General features: G+C 45.9%; 2 protein-coding genes across 3 annotated transcripts in view; one reads left to right on the top strand and one right to left on the bottom strand.

The window, feature by feature from the left end:
- The window catches only part of LOC123760868 (alkylglycerol monooxygenase), a 96,225-nt gene extending 90,030 nt beyond the window's left edge, over positions 1-6,195 (top strand). Inside the window, exon 8 of the mRNA XM_045746664.2 lies at positions 1,523-6,195. Within this exon, the coding sequence (XP_045602620.2) occupies positions 1,523-1,792 (270 nt within the window). The 3' untranslated portion in view covers positions 1,793-6,195. The remainder of the gene's footprint in view (positions 1-1,522) is intronic.
- A 16,370-nt stretch (positions 6,196-22,565) lies between these two features.
- Positions 22,566-26,697, bottom strand: part of LOC123760925 (alpha-mannosidase 2C1) — a 53,000-nt gene continuing 48,868 nt past the window's right edge. For both annotated transcript variants that reach the window (XM_069329524.1, XM_069329532.1), the window contains exon 21: positions 22,566-24,913. In XM_069329524.1, the coding sequence (XP_069185625.1) occupies positions 24,733-24,913 (181 nt within the window). In that variant the 3' untranslated portion in view covers positions 22,566-24,732. The remainder of the gene's footprint in view (positions 24,914-26,697) is intronic.

The raw sequence follows: 26,697 nt of genomic DNA, 5'->3' as shown, positions 1-26,697 counted from the left end.
TTTCTTGGCAGAACAAACATGCTCTCCATCCTACAGCACCTTTGGTAGTCACTGCCTTGGATGAAACAGTGACTGTAGATTTGGAGGGACTCACTGCATATGTACCCATATTGCCATATTTCCACCTTGGAATTGGATTAGATGGTTTAGATTTTACTGGAGCACTGTGAGTACTCGTTGGTTTATTGTAGGTGGTTAACAAAGGTTTAGGTATTGGTTTACCATCTGTATTCGCTCGTTGTCTCTCTACAACAGAACACTAAACTTCAGCAATCTCTGTTACAGTCAGAAATGTTTTGTTATGTAAGGTACACAACTTATCCAATGTTTCACTGGTAATTTGCACCTTACAATAACTTTGGTTAACCAATTCGCACTATTTAAGTCAACCTTAAGGCTGAGTGCTTAGAGTATAGACTCAAACTCCAATCTAAAGAAGCTTGGAGTGAGTCTGCGGATTCATCCGTGGATGGTAAGTCCTTTGGACTAAGAGCGTAACAGTTCTTTTTGTGTCAGCATAATTATCCTTAAGAAACTGAACTGCGAGATAATAGCTGTCACTATTTAAGACTAAATTTGACACCATCTTTAAAGCTTCTTCCTTAATTAAGTTAACCCTGTAAACCAGACCACACACTAGAAGGTGAAGGGACGACGACGTTTCAGTCCGTCCTGGACCATTCTCAAGTTGATTGTTGACAATCGACTTGAGAATGGTCCAGGATGGACCGAAACGTCGTCGTCGTCCCTTCACCTTCTAGTGTGTAGTCTGGTCAACATACTTTAGCCACGTTATTGTGACTCATCGCCTGCTTAACCCTGTAAATAAGTAAATTTGGTGGATTTAGGAACAGTGGGTTTAGAATCCACTGAGTCAACAAATTTATTCTATAAGTTATCCCAACTTTCATCCTCTGATTCAGAGAATCTGGGTAAACTGATTGAAGGCAGTTTGATTTCCGGTTAGGCTGTGATAGGTGAACGACCTATTTAAAGTATTTTGATGTATAAATATTTTTATATTTTTATATATATACAAGAATGCTTACATTCTTATTAGCCACTAGCACGCATTTCAGGTCCTTAATCATATTTTTTCCCAGGAATGTTACCCATCATATCATTTAACAACCAGGTACCCATTCACTGTTGGGTGAATAGAGGCTACAATTAAGGACTGGCACCCAGTCAATCCTCCCTGGCCAGGGATATGAATCCAGGCCAAAACGCTCGCGAAGTGCCGGGCGAGTGCTTTACCACTATGCCACGGGGATTACTGTACTAGTCAAAGTTCTCGCAGAAGTCAGTAGTATCATGATCTTATTCAGTTGAAAATGTTTGCTGGTGTAAGCCGCAGCTCAGAGGTTATTTAACAAGTCGTTTAGTCTCTTTTGTAGTCCCCTGGCTCTCTCTTAACAATTTACTGAACTAAGACCAGTCACCACTAGTTAGCTAAACTTGACAATATTGATACCAATGCTAATGTAGTAATATATATATATATATTATGATCCGTCTTCAGACCTGCTCCTGGGAGATGATCCTCACTTGCTTGATCTTCATATATGCGACTGTGGGCGTGACGTCAGCTATGTATGATGGGTGGTTGTGGGCGCCGGTGGCAGAGGCTGCCCGCTGTGCTGCCGTCATAGCCTACTCCTCCACCTCGCCCATCACCGCCCTCCCTAACATCGACACTGCTCTCTTCGTCTGCTTTGCTGCTTCCTTCTTATTCTGGACCTCAACAGGACTTAGTGATATATCCAGGAACAAAACCAACAAGGCAAAGTGAGGTCATTGGTGCTGGATCACTCGTGGTCTTCAGCAATGGGAGCTGAGAAGATATGGCATTACCATTTTATAATTGTATCATTTTATTATTTACTAATTGACCTACTCCAAAGTGAAGATTCATGCAGTAGGTTGCATAATAGCCTCATAAACACAGACACATTATATTAAATATCCAACACCATATTAAAATTCAGGCACACATTATATTAAAAAGATCCATTGCCATATAAAACACATAGACAGTTGAGCATATTTTAGTTTTCTAGGCGAATGATTATTTCCGCCAATTGTAACTCCTGGTATTGCTAACAGGAGTCAAGTTATCCTTGGCATGGGACGTGGTTCCTTGTCCCATCCCACAGGGGCGATATCAGGGAGAAGGTTGTGCTGTTGCTTCATCTGCCAGTGATTTTTAAAAGCGTTGGCATGTGTCTGATGTTCTTCAAAGATTCCGAGAGAAGCCAAGGATGAAGGATTCGAACAAAATTTGGTGCCCGCTGCCGTTGATCTACGGTATCAAGTATGAGCCAAGGATATTTGCGCCCTCCGTTAACTGTCTGTAACAGACCTCTAATGTTACTACAGTCAGAGTGTATGACATTTGCAGTGAGTCAGACACCCATTAACAATATTCAGGGAAGGAGAGTGTGGAGTCTAGAGTTTCCTACAACAAACTCTATGGATGAATATTTTCCTTGCTCTAATATTTACCATGACCAACCAACATGGACATATGTAATAGAACCTATAATCACCACACCAGAAATAAATATATCTTTGATATCCCCAGAGTAAATCTTAATCTGTGTAAACACTCTGTGCAAATAAAGGGACCTAGTCTATGGAACTCACACCCTAACGAATTGAAATGCTGTCCAACGTTTGCCTTATTCAAAAATAGAACCAAAAAGTACCTAATTTCATCTCCATAGTTTCCTACTTAGTTCTTTAAACTCGCACTGTATCCAGTGCTACCCACTCCGCCCCCATAAATGTACCTAAGCCATACAACTTCGCCATTGTAATCATTGCTATCATCTTAATCATGGTTGTTAAATTTAATGCATATTTTACGGCATTATACCTTGAAATAATCCTCAAATTATGCTAAAACACACCTGTTGATAACTCTCAAATTTTATTTTATTTAAATGTACCTACTAATCTTTGACAAATTTTCTTACAATGTACCTGTAAATTTTTTTTCAATTTTGCTAGAATTTACCGAAGTTACCTAAAGTTTGCTAGAATTTACCTAAATTATCTGTTAGATTAAGGACCTGCCCAAAACGCTGTGCGTGCTAGTGGCTTTACAAGAATGTAAAAACATTCAATGCTGTGTACTCTCATAAACCCAATGTACGTTCTCGTATATAAATAAATAAATAAATAAATAAATAACATGCAGATGGGACAAGCATCAGAAACAAGCAACAAAGGCTGGTAACATCAATGGGATCAACATATATTCAAGTAACTACAAAATTATTAGAATCCTAGTACCGCTAAGCCTAACACTCAGCCAATAACGGTTTTATCCAGGAATGTGACCCTGATGCTACTGTCAGTGTGGTGCTGGCCGAATTAGTGACACTTGGAGATAGTGTGGACCCCCTGCAAACTGTTTCTTTGCACTTCACTGAGGAGGTAATTAAAGTAGTTTCCTGAAACTCGGATGATAACCGAGCTGGTTAGGCTTCTAACCGCCACAGATTCATGTAAAGGATCTGTCTTCAGGGAGACTAGACTCGTGCAACAGTAATGATGGGAGTAAATCAGTAAGCAGAGTAACATGTTGCAGATGTATAGAGTGTTGCACTGCCTTCCCCATGGTCCGGACCAGCCCTAACCCAACCTGTCCTCTTACAAATTACGTCAGAATTTGGCCGTTTATCTGTATGGGCGAAAATGGACGTAATTTGAAAATAAAATCAATTTTAGATTTTTTTTCCAAAACAGTAAGTTAAAGGTCCTTTGGTAGGTTAGGTGAGCAGGAAGTTATCCTAAAGTTTCAAAACTTCATAAAAGCGTTAATTGAAAGTACCCTCTCCTAACCTTTCCGAGTAAGCCGGAGGACTTAAACACAAAATGGGACAGTACGTCACTTTAGTGAGCCGATTTCATTTCAAATTACGTTCATTTTTAGCCATAGCGCGCATACGAGCGAAAAGCGACGTTATTTTTAAGAGGACGGATTTATCCCATGAAATTGAGGGTGGACTCTATTAGACCTGACCATCAACGCACACACACACACACACATAACAAGCGCTTGTGAAGAAATGACTGTGGTGAAAAACTCCAGATTACAGGCATATATACGTTGTAGTGCTACCTGTTCCCACCTTAGGCTTCACGTGGTGGCAGTGTTCAACTCTCTGTGGTGGAAAATATTGAAACAAAAGTTAAGGCAAAACGGTCTTAAAAAATAGAAGTTGAAAAAATATTAAGAATAACATTATCTTTGTTGTTAGTAGATGCACAAGAGTTGAGGAAGGTGTATTATATAGTTAAGGGTCTGTGATCTGAGAGGCTTTTGGGTCTCAGTGAATACGAAGAAAAAAGGTAAAGTTATGAGTTTGAAAACTCCTCATGGAAGAAAATAGTGAGGACAATGTTTTGGAACATTAATAGGTTGAAAAATAGATACTAAAATTCGTGTAAAAATTTAGCAATGTGTATTATGTGATGACTATTGAATTAATGTATATGTAATTCTAATGAATAAAATTATTATTATTTGTGTACTGCATGGATTTGTGAGTCCCTTGAGGGACCTGGAATGGACGAGAATAGAAATAGCCTATGCTACTGCATCCATTTGCTATGTACGTTATTATATCAATAACGATAATTGAAATTGAACCTGACTCCCAGTTAACAACAAGTAAACAAACATTGACAATCCGTAAAAGTAAACAAGAGAAATGGTAGTCACTACAACAAACAATTTAAGTAAACAACATGTTTGCAGGTGATAATACTGAGTGGAGTACTAATACTGAGATTTGCAGGTGATAATACTGAGAGGCCAGCAAGCTGGCCTTTTTCCTCTGGTTTTGAAACAATGAGCTGCCAGCTTTGAACATATTTATAAAGCTCCTCGATAAAATAACTAATAAACAAGGAATGATTTTCATGGAAAGTCTACCAGCTATAATGGGGAAAATATTGCTGGCGCACGAGTTGAAGCTGTCGACAAGGATAAACGACGCAAGAAATGTCAGTTCAGGAACGGAAAGTCAGAATCATTACAGTCAGCTGAAGATGACGGCAGACAGGAAAGTGCAACAGACAGCACCGACAGCCTGATCGGCCCAAACTGTGAAGTTTTATTCTGACTCCCTCAAATGTGACCATATCACAAGGGAGAATTCATAGAATTTAATTAAAATAAATTAGGTTACTGAACAGGAAAACTTCTTAGCTGCTAATTCCTGATAGTAGGTACTTTGGCTCCTCTGATTGAGTAAGGCATTAGAGGCGCTCTGAGTTCCTTGAGTAAGGCACTGGAGTGGCTCTGAGCTCCTTGAGTAAGGCACTGGAGGGGCTCTGAGCTCCTTGAGTAAGACACCGGAGTGGCTCTGAGCTCCTTGAGTAAGGCACTGAAGTGGCTCTGAGCTCCTTGAGTAAGGCACTGGAGTGGCTCTGAGTTCCTTGAGTAAGGCACTGGAGTGGCTCTGAGTTCCTTGACTAAGGCACTGGAGTGGCTCTGAGCTCCTTGAGTAAGGCACTGGAGTGGCTCTGAGCTCCTTGAGTAAGGCACTGGAGTGGCTCTGAGTTCCTTGACTAAGGCACTGGAGTGGCTCTGAGCTCCTTGAGTAAGGCACTGGAGTGGCTCTGAGCTCCTTGAGTAAGGCACTGGAGTGGCTCTGAGTTCCTTGAGTAAGGCACTGGAGTGGCTCTGAGTTCCTTGACTAAGGCACTGGAGTGGCTCTGAGCTCCTTGAGTAAGGCACTGGAGTGGCTCTGAGTTCCTTGACTAAGGCACTGGAGTGGCTCTGAGCTCCTTGAGTAAGACACCGGAGTGGCTCTGAGCTCCTTGAGTAAGGCACTGGAGGGGCTCTGAGTTCCTTGACTAAGACACCGGAGTGGCTCTGAGCTCCTTGACTAAGACACCGGAGTGGCTCTGAGCTCCTTGACTAAGACACTGGAGTGAAGTAGTAGGGATGACGATAAGTGAGTCAATTTTCGATTTTTTTAAATTGACTCATATGTCGCCAGGATTTCCAGGTAAATTTGGCCAGTTTCAGCTCAGGTGTCGAGGGTTCCAGGTACATTTTGCCAGCCGTGTTTAAGCTGCCTGGAGTTCGGATGGGCCTAATCGCATAAGTTCTAATGATTTCTTGAATAACTGTACATGTTAAATGCGTAATAAAATAAACATGATATCTTTTCTAAATCAGATTTCTTTATCCTTAACAGAATAAGTTGCTTATTACATTGTGGACTATAAACAAGTATGATTACTTTGATATATTAAAAGTTGATTGGCACTGAATAATAAAATGTCTTAGTAAGCTTAACGGGAATATTGTATAAAATATGGGTTGAAAAGTTCCCTTTGACTACTAGAACATAAGAACATAAGAACAAAGGCAACTGCAGAAGGCCTATTGGCCCATACGAGGCAGCTCCTATTTATAACCACCCAATCACACTCATATACATGTCCAACCCGCGCTTGAAACAATCGAGGGACCCCACCTCCACAATATTACGCGGCAATTGGTTCCACAAATCAACAACCCTGTTACTGAACCAGTATTTACCCATACCATCAGTATTTATACATACTGAAGGTGTATTTTTTAAATATGCTGAGTTATGAAAAGGTATTCCTTAAAGATGCTGGAAGTAATGACATAGTGTACCGGAACGTATCTTTAAATGCATGAAGATGTCTTAGAATGAATAATATTGACGTAAGTTTGAAAATATAGTTGGAGACTAAATAAATACTTTATAGTAACTCGTTGAAAATTAGTAATGTTGCTGTTGATAATAAATATAACAATGAATTACTTACTAAATGACAGAAACGATTGTTTTAAGAATTAGTACCAAGATGAACGGAGAACGTGTAAGGGAATGTGAGGAACGGGTCAGAACAGGTAGAGGAGGGAGGGATGGAAAATGGTAAGAAAGGGTAGTGAGATGAGCCGAGAATATGTGGGGACATGTAAAGGTTGGAGAGAGAGATTGTAAGCGTCGGTACCAAGATGCACGGAGAATATGCTGGGACATGTAAAAGATTGAGGGAACTTGTAAGAAAGGATGGTGAAATGAGCGGAGAACCTGTTTGTTCTTACACCCTGTAAGATTGTAAGCAGCAGTAACAAGATGCGCGGAGAACATGTGGGGACTTGTAATGGAAGGAAGGAAGGAGGAATTGTGAATTTACATATGAGTCAGGCAAAAATATGATAGGATACACGGTAATAGTTGCTTAAGTCTCATGTAACATGGAAAGAACTAGAGAATATGTAAGACTAAGTACTGAACTGAACTTACAGAGAATATGTTATGAAAATGGAGAGAACACCAAATAATATCTACATTTAATATTCTTGAGGTTTGGATGAGATGAGGAAGGGGGTGAGATACGGGCGTAGGGGGGGGGGGGGAGATAAGGAAGAAGGCTGGCAGGTGTGATAAGGATATTTACACAGCTGCGGTTAGATCTGGGTGTTCACTTTGATAAGGAGTTAGGCTGAAGAGGGCCTTGATCTGAAATATTAAGTTTGATGAACGTTAAACTAAGGCGGAGAACGGGAGCTGGAGCTCGGTTACTTATATGATTGTTTTTTACTACGTTAGAAATGCAGTGGTTTAAATTTCAGGGGGATTTGGTCCGATAATAATTAACTTAGAGGAGCGAACTAAGGCAGGAGATAAGAACTTGAGTTCAAAATCTCTATTTTGTTTACCTACTCAGTTAGAAGTATGTTTGCCTTAAATTTCGGGAAAATTGGTCTGTTATTAAAGCAGTTAAACAAATAAACTAAGGTGGGGGACAGGAACTGGAGCTCGGCAATTATTTGCATATATTTTACTATGTCTGAAATATAACCGTTTTAAATTTCAAAGAAATCGATCTGAGGCCAGATTCATGAAGCAGTTACGCAAGCACTTACGAACCCGTCCATCTTTTCTCAATCTTTGGCGGCTTTGTTTACAATTATTAAACAGTTAATGAGCTCCGAAGCACCAGGAGGCTGTTTATAACAATAACAACAGTTGATTGGCAAGTTTTCATGCTTGTAAACTGTTTAATAAATGTAACCAAAGCCGTCAAAGATTAAGGAAAGATGTACACGTTCGTAAGTGCTCGCGTAACTGCTTCGTGAATCTGGCCCCAGGTATTGACAGAGTGGTCATTGAGCAGCTTCTGTTCAATGTAGTTCATATATATGTACACTGAATGAGTATTTTGACTTGTTATATGCTACAGTAAGTGTGATATGCTACAGTAAGGTGTGTGGCGGGGGGGGGGGGGGCATGTTTGTGAACGATTGCGCGACGTAAACAGGACTAGTAGTGAAGGAGGAATTAAATAAAAAAATCTGAGTGTTGATATTGCCTGTTTTTTTGAAAAATTATATATTTGAGATATTTGTATAGATATAGATATAGATATAGATATATATATAAATATATATAGTGCACTTGAGAATACTACTGAATTCCTGTTGAAGTCTCCATGTCTGGGGTCTGTTTCATACGAATGGGAAACAGTGGATTTTTATTTTATTTCCCCTATGCTTGATAAGCGATCTTTGAAGAAAGATCGACAACGCTTCATTTACATTCTCTAGAAACGCGAAGAATTAGGGGGGGGGGGGGTAACATGATAGAGGTGGTGCGAGTGGATGAATGGACATGACAAAGGGGGGGATATTAATAGCCTATTAAAAGTATCAACATGAGACAGAACACGAAACAATGGGTATAAATTGGATAAGTTTTAGATTTAGGAAAAAGTCCTGGGTAAATACTGGTTCGGTAACTGGGGTGTACACCGAGATACATGTTAGTTCACGCTCTGTGTGGCTCATCTTTGTTACATGCAAAAGGCTCATAGTGGATTTCATTCATTCCTATGGTTATTAAACCATCTTTGGACGAACACTATAAATATAAAGTTTCCAGGTCCTTCTAAATATTAATAGAGTAACATTATTGTAGTGTATGAATGGAGATGAAAGGGGATATTAATAGGGAATAGACCTACTGCAGCTTATATAATAGAGACAGTTGATGTTTTGGTTAATATACAATAATAGTCTTAAACAAGGAAGATGAAGACTGGATGACGTCATTGACCATTAGCGATGTCTGTGCAGGGTCACCGGGGTGACGAAAAACACACGAGACAGGGACCGAGGTTTTAATCCCCTTGAATGACATTTTTCAGGTACTAGAAGGCTAGCTCTAACCCGCTTGGGTACACCATTTGGTCACCATTTGGTCCGGGAGACATCTCCCGTCACGCAGGGTGCAGTCGCGCCTCCACAGATCTCCAGTATCATCTCTTGATACTGGAAATGGCTCAAAAGGGCCACCACTTACGGGCTATTCATGCCCGTGCCACCTCTTGGGTGGCTGAATCTTTATCAATCTATCAATCATCAATCGCTTGGGTAACGAAAATGGACCCGGACGGGAGGAGACCTTTTAATCCCCTTGAACAAAATGTTGAGGGGCCAAAAACCGACCATTGAAATCTCACCGGGGTCACGAAAAACACACGGGCCAAGTTCTGACCCCCGAAAAAAAGCAAAACGGTCGATAATTGGGCCAGTTTCCATTACTCACATTACCCACCCCATCTCCATATATTTTCAAACATTACCCACCGCATCACCACACATTACCCACCACCATCTCCCCACATCACAACTACTATCTTCCCACATTACAAGTCTCCATCTCCCCATATTTCCCACACTCATTTCCACCCATTACCCTCCCCTACATCCACTCATTACCCACCACCATCTCCAACACTCACCAACACTGGTCAGTGTTGGATGACTGGGTAAGGAGAGGGATGATGACCACTGATGGGTGTTGGATGACTGGGTAAGGAGAGGGATGATGACCACTGATGGGTGTTGGATGACTGGGTAAGGAGAGGGATGATAACCACTGGTGGGTGTTGGATGACTGGGTAAGGTGAGGGATGATGACCACTGATGGGTGTTGGAAGAGAGGTTGCAAGAGCAGCAGCTTTTAAACGAACTTTGCTAAATGAAAACAGTGTGTATAGATGAGTTAGGGACATGTTAGGGAGAAGTGGCGTGCACAGTATGCCAACTATGGCACGAAGGGGCTACGAGCGGGAGAGTGCACAGTATGCCAACTATGGCACGAAGGGGCTACGAGCGGGAGAGTGAAGCACAACACTGTGTTGGGGTTTAAGAGCTCGGGTGGGGGGTAGTGGTGTACCGAGCGGGACGTTGCAAAGAGAAAGTTGCGTAATGGGCTAAAGAGAACGCTTGGTAAAGCCGTGATGGGGCGTAGAGGAACTATGGAGAGTGAAGGTGAACAGGGCGACTTAGCGGGGGTATAAGGTTTACCTGAGCGGCGGCAGCCGGAGGCCAGCCCCGACCTTCCTGGTGCGGGTGGATCTTCCTGGAGCAAAGACCCAGTTTACGTCATAGAGGAATGCGGTGTGACAGGTGGGTGTCAGAGAGTACACAACTCCCCGGGGCGTGAGATGCGCTGAGGAGCACGCGCGCAGGTGCAGGCAGGCGAGAGGGCGGCGGTAATACATTGTACGTGAGGCAGGCGGCCTGCAGGGGCAGAGGCACTGAGAGTCGGGCGGCCTGCAGGGTGTCAGGGTAAGTCTAGCAGCAGGGCTCTACTGCAGCTTGGTTTACCCAGCCTACCCGGGCTTGGTCTACCCGGGTTTGGTCTACCCGGGCTTGGTCTACCCGGGCTTGGCCTACCCGGGCTTGACCTACCCGGGCTTGGTCTACCCGGGCTTGGTCTACCCGGGCTTGGCCTACCCGGGCTTGGCCTACCCGGGCTTGACCTACCCGGGCTTGGCCTACCCGGGCTTGGTCTACCCGGGCTTGGCCTACCCGGGCTTGGCCTACCCGGGCTTGGCCTACCCGGGCTTGGCCTACCCGGGCTTGGCCTACCCGGGCTTGACCTACCCGGGCTTGGCCTACCTGGGCTTGGCCTACCCGGGCTTGGCCTACCTGGGCTTGGCCTACCTGGGCTTGGTCTACCCGGGCTTGGCCTACCCGGGCTTGGCCTACCCGGGCTTGGCCTACCCGGGCAGGCTCACCAAGGCTCCAACACCAAGGCTTTGTTTATATATACTAGCAACGTGGCTACACAATTAAACATCATATATATACATTTTCTTCTGTCCTCCGCGGAGAAGGTTAGACATCTCTTAACCATATAGTTTAGTGAAGTATTAAACAATGAACCACAAGGTGATTGTAGAGCTTTACAAATGTTAATTTAACCTACGATGACCTAAGCACTCATCAGAAGATAGAGAAACGACAATAATAATAATAATAATAATTTTTATTTAGGTAAGGTACATACATAAAGAGATTTTACAAAGTTTGTTGGCTTTATAGATAGAGCTAGTACATACAATGCCTAAAGCCACAATGTTTGAGTCCGTCGTGGACCATTAACAAGTGATGTGAGAGTTGATAAAGTGATCAAGTGGAGTGATGCTCTCACACGTCCAAGACGCTCCGACACGTCCAAGACGCTCCGACACGTCCAAGACGCTCCGACACGTCGTCGTCTCTCCATCTTCTAAAGTGGGGGTTTGGTCATCATATCTTCAACCCCGTTGTTGTGACCCGTGCTCTGCTTACCTAACCTACATGCATAAATACACACAATTATGTCTGTCCTATATGAACAGTGTTCAATCATACTTTCATACATAGTATGATTAATGGCCGAGAACAAAGGTCAAATGCAATTCTGACCAACTTACACATATATATACATACAATTCTGACCAGCTTACACGTATACACATACAATTCTGACCAGCTTACACATATACACATACAATTCTGACCAACTTACACATATATACATACAATTCTGACCAGCTTACACATATACACATACAATTCTGACCAACTTACACATATACACATACAATTCTGACCAACTTACACATATATACACATACAATTCTGACCAACTTACACATATACACATACAATTCTGACCACCTTACACATATATACACATACAAAAAATACATTCATCATTCACAAATTTTTCAAATGTAGTTTTCCACATATAGACATCCACATACATATTAATGTTCCTCCTATTTTGACACGGTGCGATAACTGGTATAGAAACTAGTGTTATTAAGGAGGAACAAGGAGGCAGGTGTTGGTCCTGGCGGGCAGTGGCGGGTGTTGGTCCTGGCGGGCAGTGGCGGGTGTTGGTCCCGGCGGGCAGCGGCGGGTGTTGGTCCCGGCGGGCAGCGGCGGGTGTTGGTCCCGGCGGGCAGCGGCGGGTGTTGGTCCCGGCGGGCAGCGGCGGGTGTTGGTCCCGGCGGGCAGCGGCGGGTGTTGGTCCCGGTGGTCAGCGGCGGGTGTTGGTCCCGGTGGTCAGTGGCGGGTGTTGGTCCCGGCGGGCAGCGGCGGGTGTTGGTCCCGGCGGGCAGCGGCGGGTGTTGGTCCCGGCGGGCAGCGGCGGGTGTTGGTCCCGGTGGGCAGAGGCAGGTGTTGGTCCCGGTGGGCAGAGGCGGGTGTTGGTCCCGGTGGGCAGAGGCAGGTGTTGGTCCCGGTGGGCAGTGGCGGGTGTTGGTCCCGGTGGGCAGAGGCGGGTGTTGGTCCCGGTGGGCAGAGGCGGGTGTTGGTCCCGGTGGGCAGTGGCAGGTGTTGGTCCCGGTGGGCAGAGGCAGGTGTTGGTCCCGGTGGGCAGAGGCGGGTGTTGGTCCCGGTGGGCAGAGGCAGGTGTTGGTCCCGGTGGGCAGTGGCGGGTGTTGGTCCCGGTGGGCAGAGGCGGGTGTTGGTCCTGGTGGGCAGAGGCAGGTGTTGGTCCCGGTGGGCAGAGGCAGGTGTTGGTCCCGGTGGGCAGAGGCAGGTGTTGGTCCCGGTGGGCAGAGGCGGGTGTTGGTCCCGGTGGGCAGAGGCAGGTGTTGGTCCCGGTGGGCAGAGGCAGGTGTTGGTCCCGGTGGGCAGAGGCAGGTGTTGGTCCCGGTGGGCAGTGGCGGGTGTTGGTCCCGGTGGGCAGTGGCGGGTGTTGGTCCCGGTGGGCAGTGGCGGGTGTTGGTCCCGGTGGGCAGTGGCGGGTGTTGGTCCTGGCGGGCAGTGGCAGGTGTTGGTCCCGGTGGGCAGTGGCGGGTGTTGGTCCCGGTGGGCAGAGGCGGGTGTTGGTCCCGGTGGGCAGTGGCAGGTGTTGGTCCCGGTGGGCAGAGGCAGGTGTTGGTCCCGGTGGGCAGAGGCGGGTGTTGGTCCCGGTGGGCAGAGGCAGGTGTTGGTCCCGGTGGGCAGTGGCGGGTGTTGGTCCCGGTGGGCAGAGGCGGGTGTTGGTCCTGGTGGGCAGAGGCAGGTGTTGGTCCCGGTGGGCAGAGGCAGGTGTTGGTCCTGGTGGGCAGTGGCAGGTGTTGGTCCCGGCGTGCGGTTCATTGCCCATCCTGCCGGTCCTGCCTCACAAAAACTCACATAAAAAAGCGAGCATTAAGGTGGGTCGTGTCAGTGGGCACATTCCTCCTTCCCTAGTCATTCCTGCGTACCTGGAACACTCCGTTTGGTTAACTAGTAGCTCAAGACTCCATAACACTCGTGTTGACTACGCCGCATGCAGGCAGGCAGGCAGGCAGGCAGGCAGCCAGGCAGGCAGGCAGGCAGGCAGGCAGGCAGGCAGGCAGGCAGGCAGGCAGCCAGGCAGGCAGCCAGGCAGGCAGGCAGGCAGGCAGGCAGGCAGGCAGCCAGCCAGGCAGGCAGGCAGCCAGGCAGGCAGCCAGCCAGGCAGGCAGGCAGGCAGGCAGGCAGGCAGGCAGGCAGGCAGGCAGGCAGGCAGGCAGGCAGCCAGGCAGGCAGGCAGGCAGGCAGGCAGCCAGCCAGGCAGGCAGGCAGGCAGGCAGGCAGGCAGGCAGGCAGGCAGGCAGGCAGGCAGGCAGACAGGCAGGCAGGCAGCCAGGCAGCCAGCCAGCCAGGCAGCCAGCCAGCCAGGCAGGCAGGCAGGCAGGCAGGCAGGCAGGCAGGCAGGCAGGCAGGCAGCCAGCCAGCCAGCCAGCCAGCCAGGCGGGTTGCGACACGTAGGAAGACGATCAAGAGACGCAGACACCACCACACAACGACACTACGACACGAGATCTCATAACCTAGACCTCTTTTTTTTTCCTGGCGCGAGAGAAAGTGGTTGGTGGAGCTTAGCAACAAGAGCACCTGGCTCACCACCCGTCCTCTGGACATGACAAAGCGGAAAGGTTGATTTCCTATTGGTGGCATTATTACCCGAGAAGAAATGAGGTGGGTCCACCCGCCTCATATGTTGTGAAGTATGACCAATACCGTTATACTTTGGTAGGACCTGGTGGAACATTTTGTACATATTGATTTGCCAGATGTTTTTTGTAATATTTGTGTTAATATGAGACAGGTTTTAGTGGGTGACTCCGCAGGACGCTGTCAAACATCACTGCCCGAACCGGCACGGCAAGTCCTTGACGGGTCCAACAGTGAGTGATCAAGGCGGGTCCAACAGTGAGTGATCAAGGCGGGTCCAACAGTGATTGATCAAGGCGGGTCCAACAGTGGGGGATTGAGGCAGGTCCAACAGTGATTGATCAAGGCGGGTCCAACAGTGGGGGATTGAGGCAGGTCCAACAGTGATTGATCAAGGCGGGTCTAACAGTGAGGGATTGAGGCGGGCTCAACAGTGATTGATCAAGGCGGGCTCAACAGTGATTGATCAAGGCGGGTCCAACAGTGATTGACTAGGACGGGTCCAACAGTGATTGACTAGGACGGGTCCAACAGTGGATGATTAAGGCGGGTCCAACAGTGGATGATTGAGGCGGGTCCAACAGTGGATGATTGAGGCGGGTCCAACAGTGGATGATTGAGGCGGGTCCAACAGTGGATGATTGAGGCGGGTCCAACAGTGGATGATTGAGGCAGGTCCAACAGTGGATGATTGAGGCGGGTCCAACAGTGGATGATTGAGGCGGGTCCAACAGTGGATGATTGAGGCGGGTCCAACAGTGGATGATTGAGGCGGGTCCAACAGTGGATGATTGAGGCGGGTCCAACAGTGGATGATTGAGGCGGGTCCAACAGTGGATGATTGAGGCGGGTCCAACAGTGGATGATTGAGGCGGGTCCAACAGTGGATGATTGAGGCAGGTCCAACAGTGGATGATTGAGGCGGGTCCAACAGTGGATGATTGAGGCGGGTCCAACAGTGGATGATTGAGGCGGGTCCAACAGTGGATGATTGAGGCGGGTCCAACAGTGGATGATTGAGGCGGGTCCAACAGTGGATGATTGAGGCGGGTCCAACAGTGGATGATTGAGGCGGGTCCAACAGTGGATGATTGAGGCGGGTCCAACAGTGGATGATTGAGGCGGGTCCAACAGTGGATGATTGAGGCGGGTCCAACAGTGGATGATTGAGGCGGGTCCAACAGTGGATGATTGAGGCGGGTCCAACAGTGGATGATTGAGGCGGGTCCAACAGTGGATGATTGAGGCGGGTCCAACAGTGGATGATTGAGGCGGGTCCAACAGTGGATGATTGAGGCGGGTCCAACAGTGGATGATTGAGGCGGGTCCAACAGTGGATGATTGAGGCGGGTCCAACAGTTAGTGAACCAACAGCACTCTCATATTCTGTGTCAACCGATCCGTCTGTGAACATGTGGGTTGTTCCTGCTGCTACTATGCTGCTCATTTACTTTTCAATGATACACCTCAGGATTGTTGGATCATAGGCAGTTTTTTTTCATCGGAAGACCTTCCATTACTATTTTGAAGGTAGGCTCCTCCCACGGTGGGGGAACAAATGTAGTTTGGATGTGGTTTATCACCCCCCCTCTATCAAGAATCATGCTTTTATTAATTGTGGTCTGTTTAGGGCTTTTCCCTGCTCTGGCAGCCCAAGTGTTTCCATTGCTCGATTGAAACGAACATCTCAAATCACATGAAATTAGCCTGCCTGACTGTTGACAATGACAACCCAGTACTTGCAAATGATAACGTATTGACTGGCCCTAACACTGTGACATTCACTCCGGTCGCAGACACGAATATTGGTACCACGACACCTGGTACTCAACACTTACAACCTTCAGTCCAGACCAGTTATTTCGACAGTGCACCACCAACAGTCTGCTGATACACGCTCATGTGACTGTATTGTTCCAGTCTGTAAAGGGCAATGGGTGCGTTATATCAGCTCCCCATTTCCTGACTGTCAGTATGTAGCAGAGGATGACTACGTTCGTGAAGAACTGGCACCTAACATTCATAGCTTTTACGTCTAGCTGTAAGGCTAATGCTTACCATATTATAAACTAAGTGACCAGCTTAAGCCTACTAACTTTTACCCTTTTCCACTAGCTCTAGTTAATATTTTACGAGTGATGAAGGTGTAAATATATTGGTGAAGGGAATTGTGTCGTGTTAATCCCTCCCCCCGCCCCCCCCCTGTTATTTATACATTACACTACTACTTGATACAGCCAGTTTCTTGAAACTTTACTACCGACTTGGGGTCGGATATAGTAAAATAGGTTATAACATCTAAGACCAGGTTACACGCCCATAAGTGGCCGTAACACTTCCTTTTGGATATTTTCCATTGTTTGTAAATATCTTCTACCATCTAGGGGGTGAAGAAACTCTAGATCACTTAATCTTTCCTTTTTTCGACCTTGTGAAAAATATTATAATTGACAAAAAGTTAATTAAGGAACATCTGTGCAGCATCATTGTACAATGTTAACTCATCCAGCAACACTAACTCAAACAATAATATGTTCATAAACACAGGAAATCATATTAACGTGATATATATCAATGATCAAACCCATTAGGGCAGTGAGGTGGGCTCGAACCTGCGACCAACGATGGCAGTGACGAGCCTCAATGTTGTGTAGTCCCTGACGGCTGGGACACACCCAGGACACACCTAGGACACACCCAGGACACCTAGGACACATCCAGGACACACCTAGGACACACCCAGGACACATCCAGGACACACCTAGGACACACATTCAGGACACACCTAGGACACACCCAGGACACACCTAGGACACACACCTAGGACACACACCCAGGACATATACACCCAGGACACACCTAGTACATACCCAGGACACACCTAGTACACACCCAGGACACACCTAGTACACACCCAGGACACACCTAGGACACACCCAGGACATACACCCAGGACACACCTAGGACACCCCCAGGACACACCCAGGACACACCTAGGACACACAACCAGGACACACCTAGTGTCGTGATGCTGAACCCCGGTTCATTCCGAACACAGCGATTACACAACACATAACACCTTGCCTCAGCAACCGTTACTACCACCGTGTACTCCTACACACACCAGACCCTTGAGGCGTACCACTAGGTTTGTACTGGAACACAATGAATGAACATTTAAAGGCCATCGGGTTTTGTCATTTAATTACAAAGAATAGACTCTGACAAATAATAACATATTAACATACTCTATTAGGTAAATACACTTCCAATACCCATAGACCACTTGACCTCCGCGGTCACCACTTGCACTTGTAACTTCCGCCTAAGTCCCTAATACGGAATGATTACTACAACGCTCCACACCCGGTTCGTCTTTCATTCAATACTCACATACTGCAGACTTAACTTGGTCACTAAGATCACATCAGGCTCTCACATAGCTGTCTGCTACATTTCGCTGCTGCCACAAACGGAGACCCCGGAGGACTTGCCAGTTCCACTCCCACAACAAGACTGTCTCCAGCCAGCCATGGCCTCAAACATTTCACCACGCCTCTCAAGGAAGGTATAATCCGATTAACCTTATCCCTAGAAGTATCCCTAACCTTATCCCTAACCTTGCTCCTAGAAGCCTGAGTCCTCTTTCCAGGAATTATTAGTTTGGCTAACAGCTGCGGTCTTAATCCCTTTGACCTTTCTTAGATATGTGATCCATAGTCTGTCTACTTAACATGTACTTCCAATCATCATTCGTTAAGTGTTGTAGTAATGATCCTCTAGCTAATAATCCCTACTAACTTGTGGATTACAACAACCAACCTTGTCACAGTATAGTGGTAGTCTCACCATCCTTGTCACAGTATAGTGGTAGTCTCACCATCCTTGTCACAGTATAGTGGTAGCCTCACCATCCTTGTCACAGTATAGTGGTAGTCTCACCATCCTTGTCACAGTATAGCGGTAGCCTCACCATCCTTGTCACAGTATAGTGGTAGCCTCACTTACCAGAGGAATATGTTAAGTGAAGGAATAATCAAGCAGTGCTTCAATGTTACAGATGAGAAAATAAGTGAGAAACTCTGGAGGTAAACTTCGCAACATTCAACACCTATATAAGTGTAGTGAACGGAATTTCCCAATTTGAACATCTTTACCATTGAGATCATTGCTGTTTTCTTATATGTGCTGCCATTCTATTATGGTGTTTATAAATCTTGTTTATCTGTATCTATTGCTACCCAGTCTCCCAATCTTTATGTACCCATTCTGAACATCTTTACCATTGAGATCATTGCTGTCTTATATGTGTTGTCAATCTGCTGTATGGTGTCTATTAATCTTGTTAAATTATTAATCAAGCTGTCAATGTAATCAATCAGAGCTTTAATATAACAATGTGCTTTAATATACTTACTTATCTCTCTCATCTCATTTTTCTCTTGTAATGTATCTTTCATTTATCAATTCTGATTGAACTTACCTACTTAAAATTATCTGCTAGATTAAGGACCTGCCCGAAACGCTGCGCGTACTAGTGGCTTTACAAGAATGTAACTACTGTACTATCCAATGTATTCTCACAAACCCAATGTACCTTCTTGTATATATATAAATAAAATAAAATAAAATAAAATAAAATAAGTGATTGTAACCTTCTCACCATCGCCCACTGGATCAGTACGGGTGGCAGGGTAATATAAATTGAAAAATCTTCATCGACTGTCAGAATTATTTACCTAGAAACTGCCGTCAACTCATCTTAGTGAACGCCATGAAACCCTATCACTCCTTATATTATCTAGAAACTCCTATAGCAATGCCTTTATATAAGAAGAAAAAAGAGGAGCAGCAGCAGCTGGAGCAGCAGCAGCTGGAGCAGCAGCAGCTGGAGCAGCAGCAGCTGGAGCAGCAGTAGCTGGAGCAGCAGTAGCTGGAGCAGCAGCAGCTGGAGCAGCAGTAGCTGGAGCAGCAGCAGCTGGAGCAGCAGCAGCTGGAGCAGCAGCAGCTGGAGCAGCAGCAGCTGGAGCAGCAGCAGCTGGAGCAGCAAGCTTCACACGTTCTCACTTTATGAATCTGGATGCCCTCCCCACTTTTTTTTTTGTATGTATGTATGTATATGAGTTCTTACATTTTTTCTTACAAGTCCACGAGCGATGTGGCGTCTTCGTGTGACGTTTGCTTGTTTGCCTGTTTCTTTGGGAATTGAGGGAATTCTGCCTCTGTTTGGTTTTCTGTTCCAATTTTCTTACCATGTGAGGTCTGTTTTGTTATACCTACCGTTATGGGTGCCTATCTTGAGGTTATCTTGAGATGATTTTTGGGCGTAGCGTCCCCGCGGCCTGGTCCTTGACCAGGCCTCCTTTTTGTTACACAACCCTAGGAAGCAGGCCATAGCAGCTGCCTATCTCTCAGGTACCTATTTACTGCTAGGTGAACAAGGGCATCAGGGTGAAAGAAAATCTGCCCCTTTGTTTCCGCCTCCACTGGGGATCAAACCAGGAACCTTAGGACTATGAATACTGAGCATTGTCCACTCAGTCGTCTAACCCTGATCTATGGCAGATAAGGCCATTGCTCCCTGTGCCTCTCTGAGGGGGCCAGACTCTGGCTTGTGGTCCCCAGTAGGCTGAACTCCACTGACTAAAGTCCTGGTCTAATGTATCGCATATTAGCCAGATAACTCCAGGGAGCCAAAGGGGCTCCCCACAGAAAGCTAGCTTGCATGCTCTGCATTATGAGGTAAGGTTCACACTAAAACACTCCTGTATTCATCAATTTCATTGGATTAACAGTCATAGAAGTTGAGGAAGTGTGCACTGACAAACTAGGTTTGTGACCCTTCACAATTGGGATTACGCTTTTATTCTGAGCGTCGGCACTCTTGATGGTACCATACTATCAAAGAGCTATTATAATCAGAATTTATCAATTAATATCAATGTACCTTAGGCTTTAGCTTGCATGTCGCAGTAGTGAGGCTGTGAGCTGCTCATTTACAAGCATGGTTCACATGGGAACCTTAATTGGGTAAACTGTTTAATTGGTATAAAAACAATTATACCCCGCAGACACCCGGTGGGCTAGTGAAACTTTGGAGAAGTCCACTGGCTGGTCTTCAATGACACCTCTCTGTGTCTTGAACCTTTCAACTCATGGTGTGGACATTTTGGGGTTCAGGACTCTGTATATCCTGCAGTCACACTTCTGGTTTGTGGTTGTTTGTGGAGGGGTAGTTTTTCTGTTTAATATTTTCTGTCCACTGCGGTATCGGTCTTGATTTGGTGTTGGTAGCGTAACGTGGATTTCAGCAGTGCTTCTAGTAATTGTGAACACAGATGGCTGTCTGACCCATTTTTTATTATTTTGGGGGGATGGCACAAGTGCACTGCAGAGTTTGAATCGATACCTGCTTGATGGGGTTCTGGGAGTTCTTCTACTCCCCAAGCCCGGCCCGAGGCCAGGCTCGACTTGTGAGAGTTTGGTCCACCAGGCTGTTGCTTGGAGCGGCCCGCAGGGCCACATACCCACCACAGCCCGGCTGATCCGGAACTTCTCTTAGAAAACAGTCCAGTTTTCTCTTGAAGATGTCCACGGTTGTTCCGGCAATATTTCTTATAGTGGGGTTCATCGAATGACTGTGTTGAGGGTCATCACAGTGCTGGAAAAGCTGGTGTAATTGTCATTTCCAAAGAACATAATATACAAAGAATAGCATCACAGGAATAATAATAACCAACTAATTTGTTTTATCTGGGACAGACAGACTGCCTCTCTTATAACAGCAGTGATGACATTTCTGGGGTTCTTTCTCTCTTACATTTTGCAGGGACACCACTAGGACCTGGTTGTGGCTCATGGCTTGCTTGTCTTACTAAGAATCTGTCTATAGACACTTGTTTTTCCGTTTCAACACTTGTCTGTAATGAGAAATCACATTGTCTCACTATGAATGATCTCTTGTTCTTCCTCTATCATCATCCTCACAAATATTTTCTTAGGTTGAACTTAACCACCGACTTTCTTGAACCCATGTCGTAATATATAATAAGAACTTTTATGTTCAGAAACCAAAAAAGCACAAAAACAACTAAATACTACACAAAGAATTCTAGAGTGGTCGTTATTAGGCGGGAGACACTGGTAAACTGAAGCGCGCCACGGGCGTGGTCGGCCCATATGTGTATCGGCAAATTGAAGCGTGCCACGTGCGTGGTCGGCCCATATGTGTATCGGTAAATTGAAGCGTGCCACGTGCGTGGTCGGCCCATATGTGTATCGGCAAATTGAAGCGCGCCACGTGCGTGGTCGGCCCATATGTGTATCGGCAAATTGAAGCGCGCCACGTGCGTGGTCGGCCCATATGTGTATCGGCAAATTGAAGCGCGCCACGTGCGTGGTCGGCCCATATGTGTATCGGCAAATTGAAGCGCGCCACGTGCGTGGTCGGCCCATATGTGTATCGGCAAATTGAAGCGCGCCATGTGCGTGGTCGGCCCATATGTGTATCGGCAAATTGAAGCGCGCTACGTGCGTGGTCGGCCCATATGTCTCCGTGGTGTAGTGGTAAGACACTCGCCTGGCGTTCCGCGAGCGCTATGTCATGGGTTCGTATCCTGGCCAGGGAGGGTTTACTGGGCGCAATTCCTTAACTGTAGCCTCTGTTTAACGCAACAGTAAAATGTGTACTTGGATGAAAAAACGATTCTTCGCGGCGGGGATCGTATTCCAGGGACCATAGGATTAAGGACTTGCCCGAAACGCTACGCGTACTAGTGGCTCTACAAGAATGTAACAACTCTTGTATATATCTCAAAAAAAAAAATAAATAAAATAAAAAAAAAAAAAATATGTGTATCGGTAAATTGAAGCGCGCTACGTGCGTGTTCGGCCCATATGTGTATCAACAAACTCAAGCACCAAGGCAAACCTCGAATACCAAATCATAGTTTTTGAAGAAATTGAGCTCAAGAACCGAAAATTTTTAAAAGAGGGGCATTCAAAAACCCGAGGTTCGATATCGAAGTGTGGGTGGGCTGAGAATGCTCATCAAAGCTCACTACAGATCAATTAAAACTAATACACTATAGCTTTTCTAAGTTCCTTAGAAGGATACAGTCTGGGTATCTACAACTGAATCATAACCAAGCAATTATTCACTGAAAAATGTCGATGTACCTTTGGTTAACATTACTATTTACTTACCTTGCTGGTACGCAGCCGGGGGTTCCCAGAATGCGTCTGGCGACAGCTAATGATGATGGAATGATTAGTTGCTGCACATGGTGCATAATAAAGGATGAATATAAACTTTTGTATTTTTGTACTCTTCTTTATTTACTGCCAACTTGTAACAATTCCTTTAGGTACCTTATTGTAGAAGACAAACAAGTCTACCATGTTAATTGGAGTTATCTTCCAAATTCTATTAAAATAATAATGCTACCAAAAAATACAAATCGATCCCAAGTATATCAAATATTATTAAGAAGCACCAAGAACAAAGTACTGTACACTTTTTCTGCAGATCAAATTTTGCATCTGAGGGCTTTATCACATCTAACAAACATGAAGAGGCTAGTGCTCTATAGCAATTATGCAGTCAATGGATGCAATGAAATTCTCTTATCTCTATATCTTGTGCTTTGGTGAAGCCAAGCCTTTAGAAGTACTATAAGGCCTCCAAGACCTACACTGACCTACTGGGAGCCAGGACCAGAACCTACCTCTCTCCACAAGCAAGGAGAACTTCGGGACTTGGGGACCCAAGCCCACGAAAATCAACCAGAGATGGGAAACAAATAAACTGCTGCCCGAAGAAAGAAATTACAAGGCAAATAAGGTAAACAACTATTGCCATGAACATATAGCACTAACCTTGTTGCAACCAGATATTGGTCCAGGTCAGCTGAGGTCCTGGCCAGCCACCTGCCTCATTCACAAGGTGCCAGAACCCATCCCCCAAACATTCCACTGGGGAAAGGACTAAGAATAGGGAGCTAGAGGACTCACCAGAAAAGGTAATTTTATTATATTCAACATTTGATTTCTTGTAGGCCTTCTTGGCAACTCCCCGCAGCTTTTTACCAATGGTACATCACCAAAGGAAGACCCATTTTTCTGAGAGGACAAATGACATCAGTACTAAGAGAATAGGTGGGAAGGGCTTCTGCAAGGAAAATTATAACAAGAGCAAGGCCAGGGGGTCTACCTACCATGTGGAACTTCCAGGGGATCAATGGCCCCACTGCCCCAGGGGTGGAGGAACCTAAGCTGCATGCCAAACACCCAAACACCACACAGGCACAGCAAGGAAGCAGAACAACACTCAAGTAGTGGGAAGCCATAAATCTGTTGGAATGCCTAAAAATTCGAGCCTGGATAAGAGTCGGTGACAAAGAACCCTAAAATCACAGCCAAAGCAGAAAAGGCCCCCAACCAACGATAGTTAGATGGTGGAAGAGAACCAATCATTAGAAACCAGGAGAGCCATCTACAAACCCATGGACAAGAGATGGCCAACTAAAAGAGGCCAGCACCCAGACTACGAACCAATTCAGATCAGGTTGGTGAGGCTACCACTATACTGTGGCAAGGATGGTGAGACTACCACTATACTGTGGCAAGGTTGGTGAGACTACCACTATACTGTGGCAAGGTTGGTGAGGCTACCACTATACTGTAGCAAGGATGGTGAGACTACCACTATACTGTGGCAAGGTTGGTGAGGCTACCACTATACTGTGGCAAGGTTGGTGAGACTACCACTATACTGTGGCAAGGTTGGTGAGGCTACCACTATACTGTAGCAAGGTTGGTGAAGCTACCACTACTGTGGGAAGGTTGGTGAGACTACCACTACTGTGGCAAGGTTGGTGAGGCTACGAACGCCATTTTCTGGGTGAGCACTGAAGGCTCCCTGGAGCCATAGGACTGATACACACTATATTAGTCTGGGGCTTCAGTCAATGGAGTCCTGCCTATTGAGGACCAGAGCCGGAACCTGACCCTCTCAGAGGCACAGGGAGCAATGGCTTAAGGAGACCCCCTTGTATATGGGGGTTATTCCTAGTCTACCATCAACCAGGGTTAGGCACCCAGAAAGGTAGGCATCTCAAAACAATCCCCACATGGTAGAAACTGTAAAAATCCAAGACACAGCAGAGAAATATAACTACCCAAAAGAAAACAAACGAAACCCCCTTGTACCTGCAGGAGTTTTGAATCGCTCTCTATACCTACAAACGCCACATGGTGCTCTGCGCACCCTCTATCCAGTGTCACAAGGCACTCTGCACAGTGCAGTGGTTAAACTTTGTTGCCATCCTAACAGTGCACAGTATATTGATATAATATATTTTAAATTGGCAAAGAATGAATACTTGTGCTTGATCACGTTAGGAGTTGATTTAGAATTAGAATCTCACGGAATTAGACCAGTGAGGACCATTTCAGCTATGAGCATAGATGCACACACATCAACTTTGAACTGAACCATAGCTGATCCGTACATTGAGAATCTTGAATGGTGAGAAATTAAGTTCAATATATAGATGTGTGTCTGCTTCCTCAACACTAATGGAGAGCTCCTTGTATGGTTCCTCAAGTCCTGAGCAAAGGCAAGCACTCCTGGGTCTTGGTGCTGAAGGAAATTTCAACCTGAAAAAACAGTCTTTCTCAATTGATTCACTAAAATGCACCTCTCTAGTACAATAACAATAAGGCCACTGATGCTCTATCTTAAATCCAAAATTCATAATTCATTGTGTCGGGGGACAGGCAGCCAGTTTATATACAGAGTAAATGTTAGGCTTATATCGAGGTCTGCCCCAGGGTCAAATTACTGACCCTCCCCAAGATGCAACCCCACCATAATGTGACCCACTCCTGGGCACCTATTTACTGATAGGTGGACAGGGTCATTAGGTGATAGGAAACGCGCCAAACCATTTCTGTCCTGCCCTGGATTCGAACCCGGAATTCTTAATCGAGTGTTGAGAATGAACCTGACTGTACTACCGGGACCCTTACAGTATACAGTATATATATACAGTAATCAAATCTTGTATAGCAACAATACGTTCTACTGGCATCAAGATTAACTATTAAATCACTTCTCTGGCACTATACTTAGTCATTGTTACTGAATATATTAAATAATATAGACTCTGAATGTAATGTCATGACCATTTTCTGTGGGCCACTTGGTAGCTGCCCAGGCCATAGTAGTGAGGCTGTCAAGCCCTAGGGAATCGCATCCAGCTTCTCAGATGCACCTAAGCCTACTAGGTGCCCAGAGAAGATTCTTGCTTTCTACAAAGTGAGGAAAACTTTGGGATCAAAGCTCAACCCGTAACTAAGAAAAAACCGGCATTGAATGTAATGAAACGCCATTTTCTGACTGAGCCCCGGAGGCTCCCTGGACCTATCGGACTGATATGCAAAATACAAATCTAGGGCATTAGTCAATGGAGTCCAGCCTACCAGGGACCACGAGCCAGAACCTGGCCCCCTCAGAGAGGCAAGGGAGCAATGGCCTCTAGAAACCGCCCCCCCCCTGTGGATGGGGGCATTCTTTGTCTGCCATAGCTCGGGGTTAGGTACACCTAAAGGTAGGCATAACAAAACAAACCCCCCCACTTGGTAAGAAAATTACAATGGAAAACTGAACAGGGAGGCAGAACTCCCCCAACTCTCAAGGAAACAAGCAAACGTCACACCACCGCTGCCGCGCCGCTTGTCCGTGCAGCCCTCCCCTACCAAGGAGGAAGGGGGGGAAAGGGGAAGCCCTGAACCTCCCTCCCCTGCACCGGCTACACAAACAAACATCCCAGTTCAGAGGCCGAGCATTAAAAGTAAAACAAAACCACCGACTAGATGGAGAGAGGGTGCCAGGGAGCCTCCGGGGCTCACCCAGAAAATGGCGTTTCATTACATTCAATGCTGGTTTTCTGAGGGAAGCCCCTTCGGCTCCCTGGAGATACATTACCCAAGATAAGTAAAAGCGGGACTTACCCGAGAGGCGGATGCCACGTGCTCCTCAACTCGAAGTCAAGACAACAGGCTGCAACCTTTGATCCAAAGCCGTACACGGATGCCCATGACCAGGAATGTTTACCAAATAACGGGCGGCCAGAATCCTGTTTGACCTCCAAAAGTTTCTTATGTTATGGATGGAATTGGCTTCAACAACCCCTTCCTTCAATGTTTTCCACTTGCAAGGCATCCTTATAGTGAATGAGGACTTCCTTGCATCTCTCCAACTCAATTGCATATCCAGCTTCCACTAATGTTCCCCCCCCCCCCACCTTACCCATCATAATTTAAAAGGCTTCCTGTATTCACTTTGTTTATTTCCCTGAAGACCTCATATGTATAGTTATCACATCCTCTCTATTTCATCTTTGAGGTTGTAAGCCTGTCCTTAGTGACTCACACAGAAA

This window comes from Procambarus clarkii, chromosome 3, assembly GCF_040958095.1.
Source record: "Procambarus clarkii isolate CNS0578487 chromosome 3, FALCON_Pclarkii_2.0, whole genome shotgun sequence".
Classification (NCBI taxonomy): domain Eukaryota; kingdom Metazoa; phylum Arthropoda; class Malacostraca; order Decapoda; family Cambaridae; genus Procambarus; species Procambarus clarkii.
Note: the sequence above shows the minus strand (reverse complement) of the source record. Positions and strands in the feature narration are given on the sequence as shown.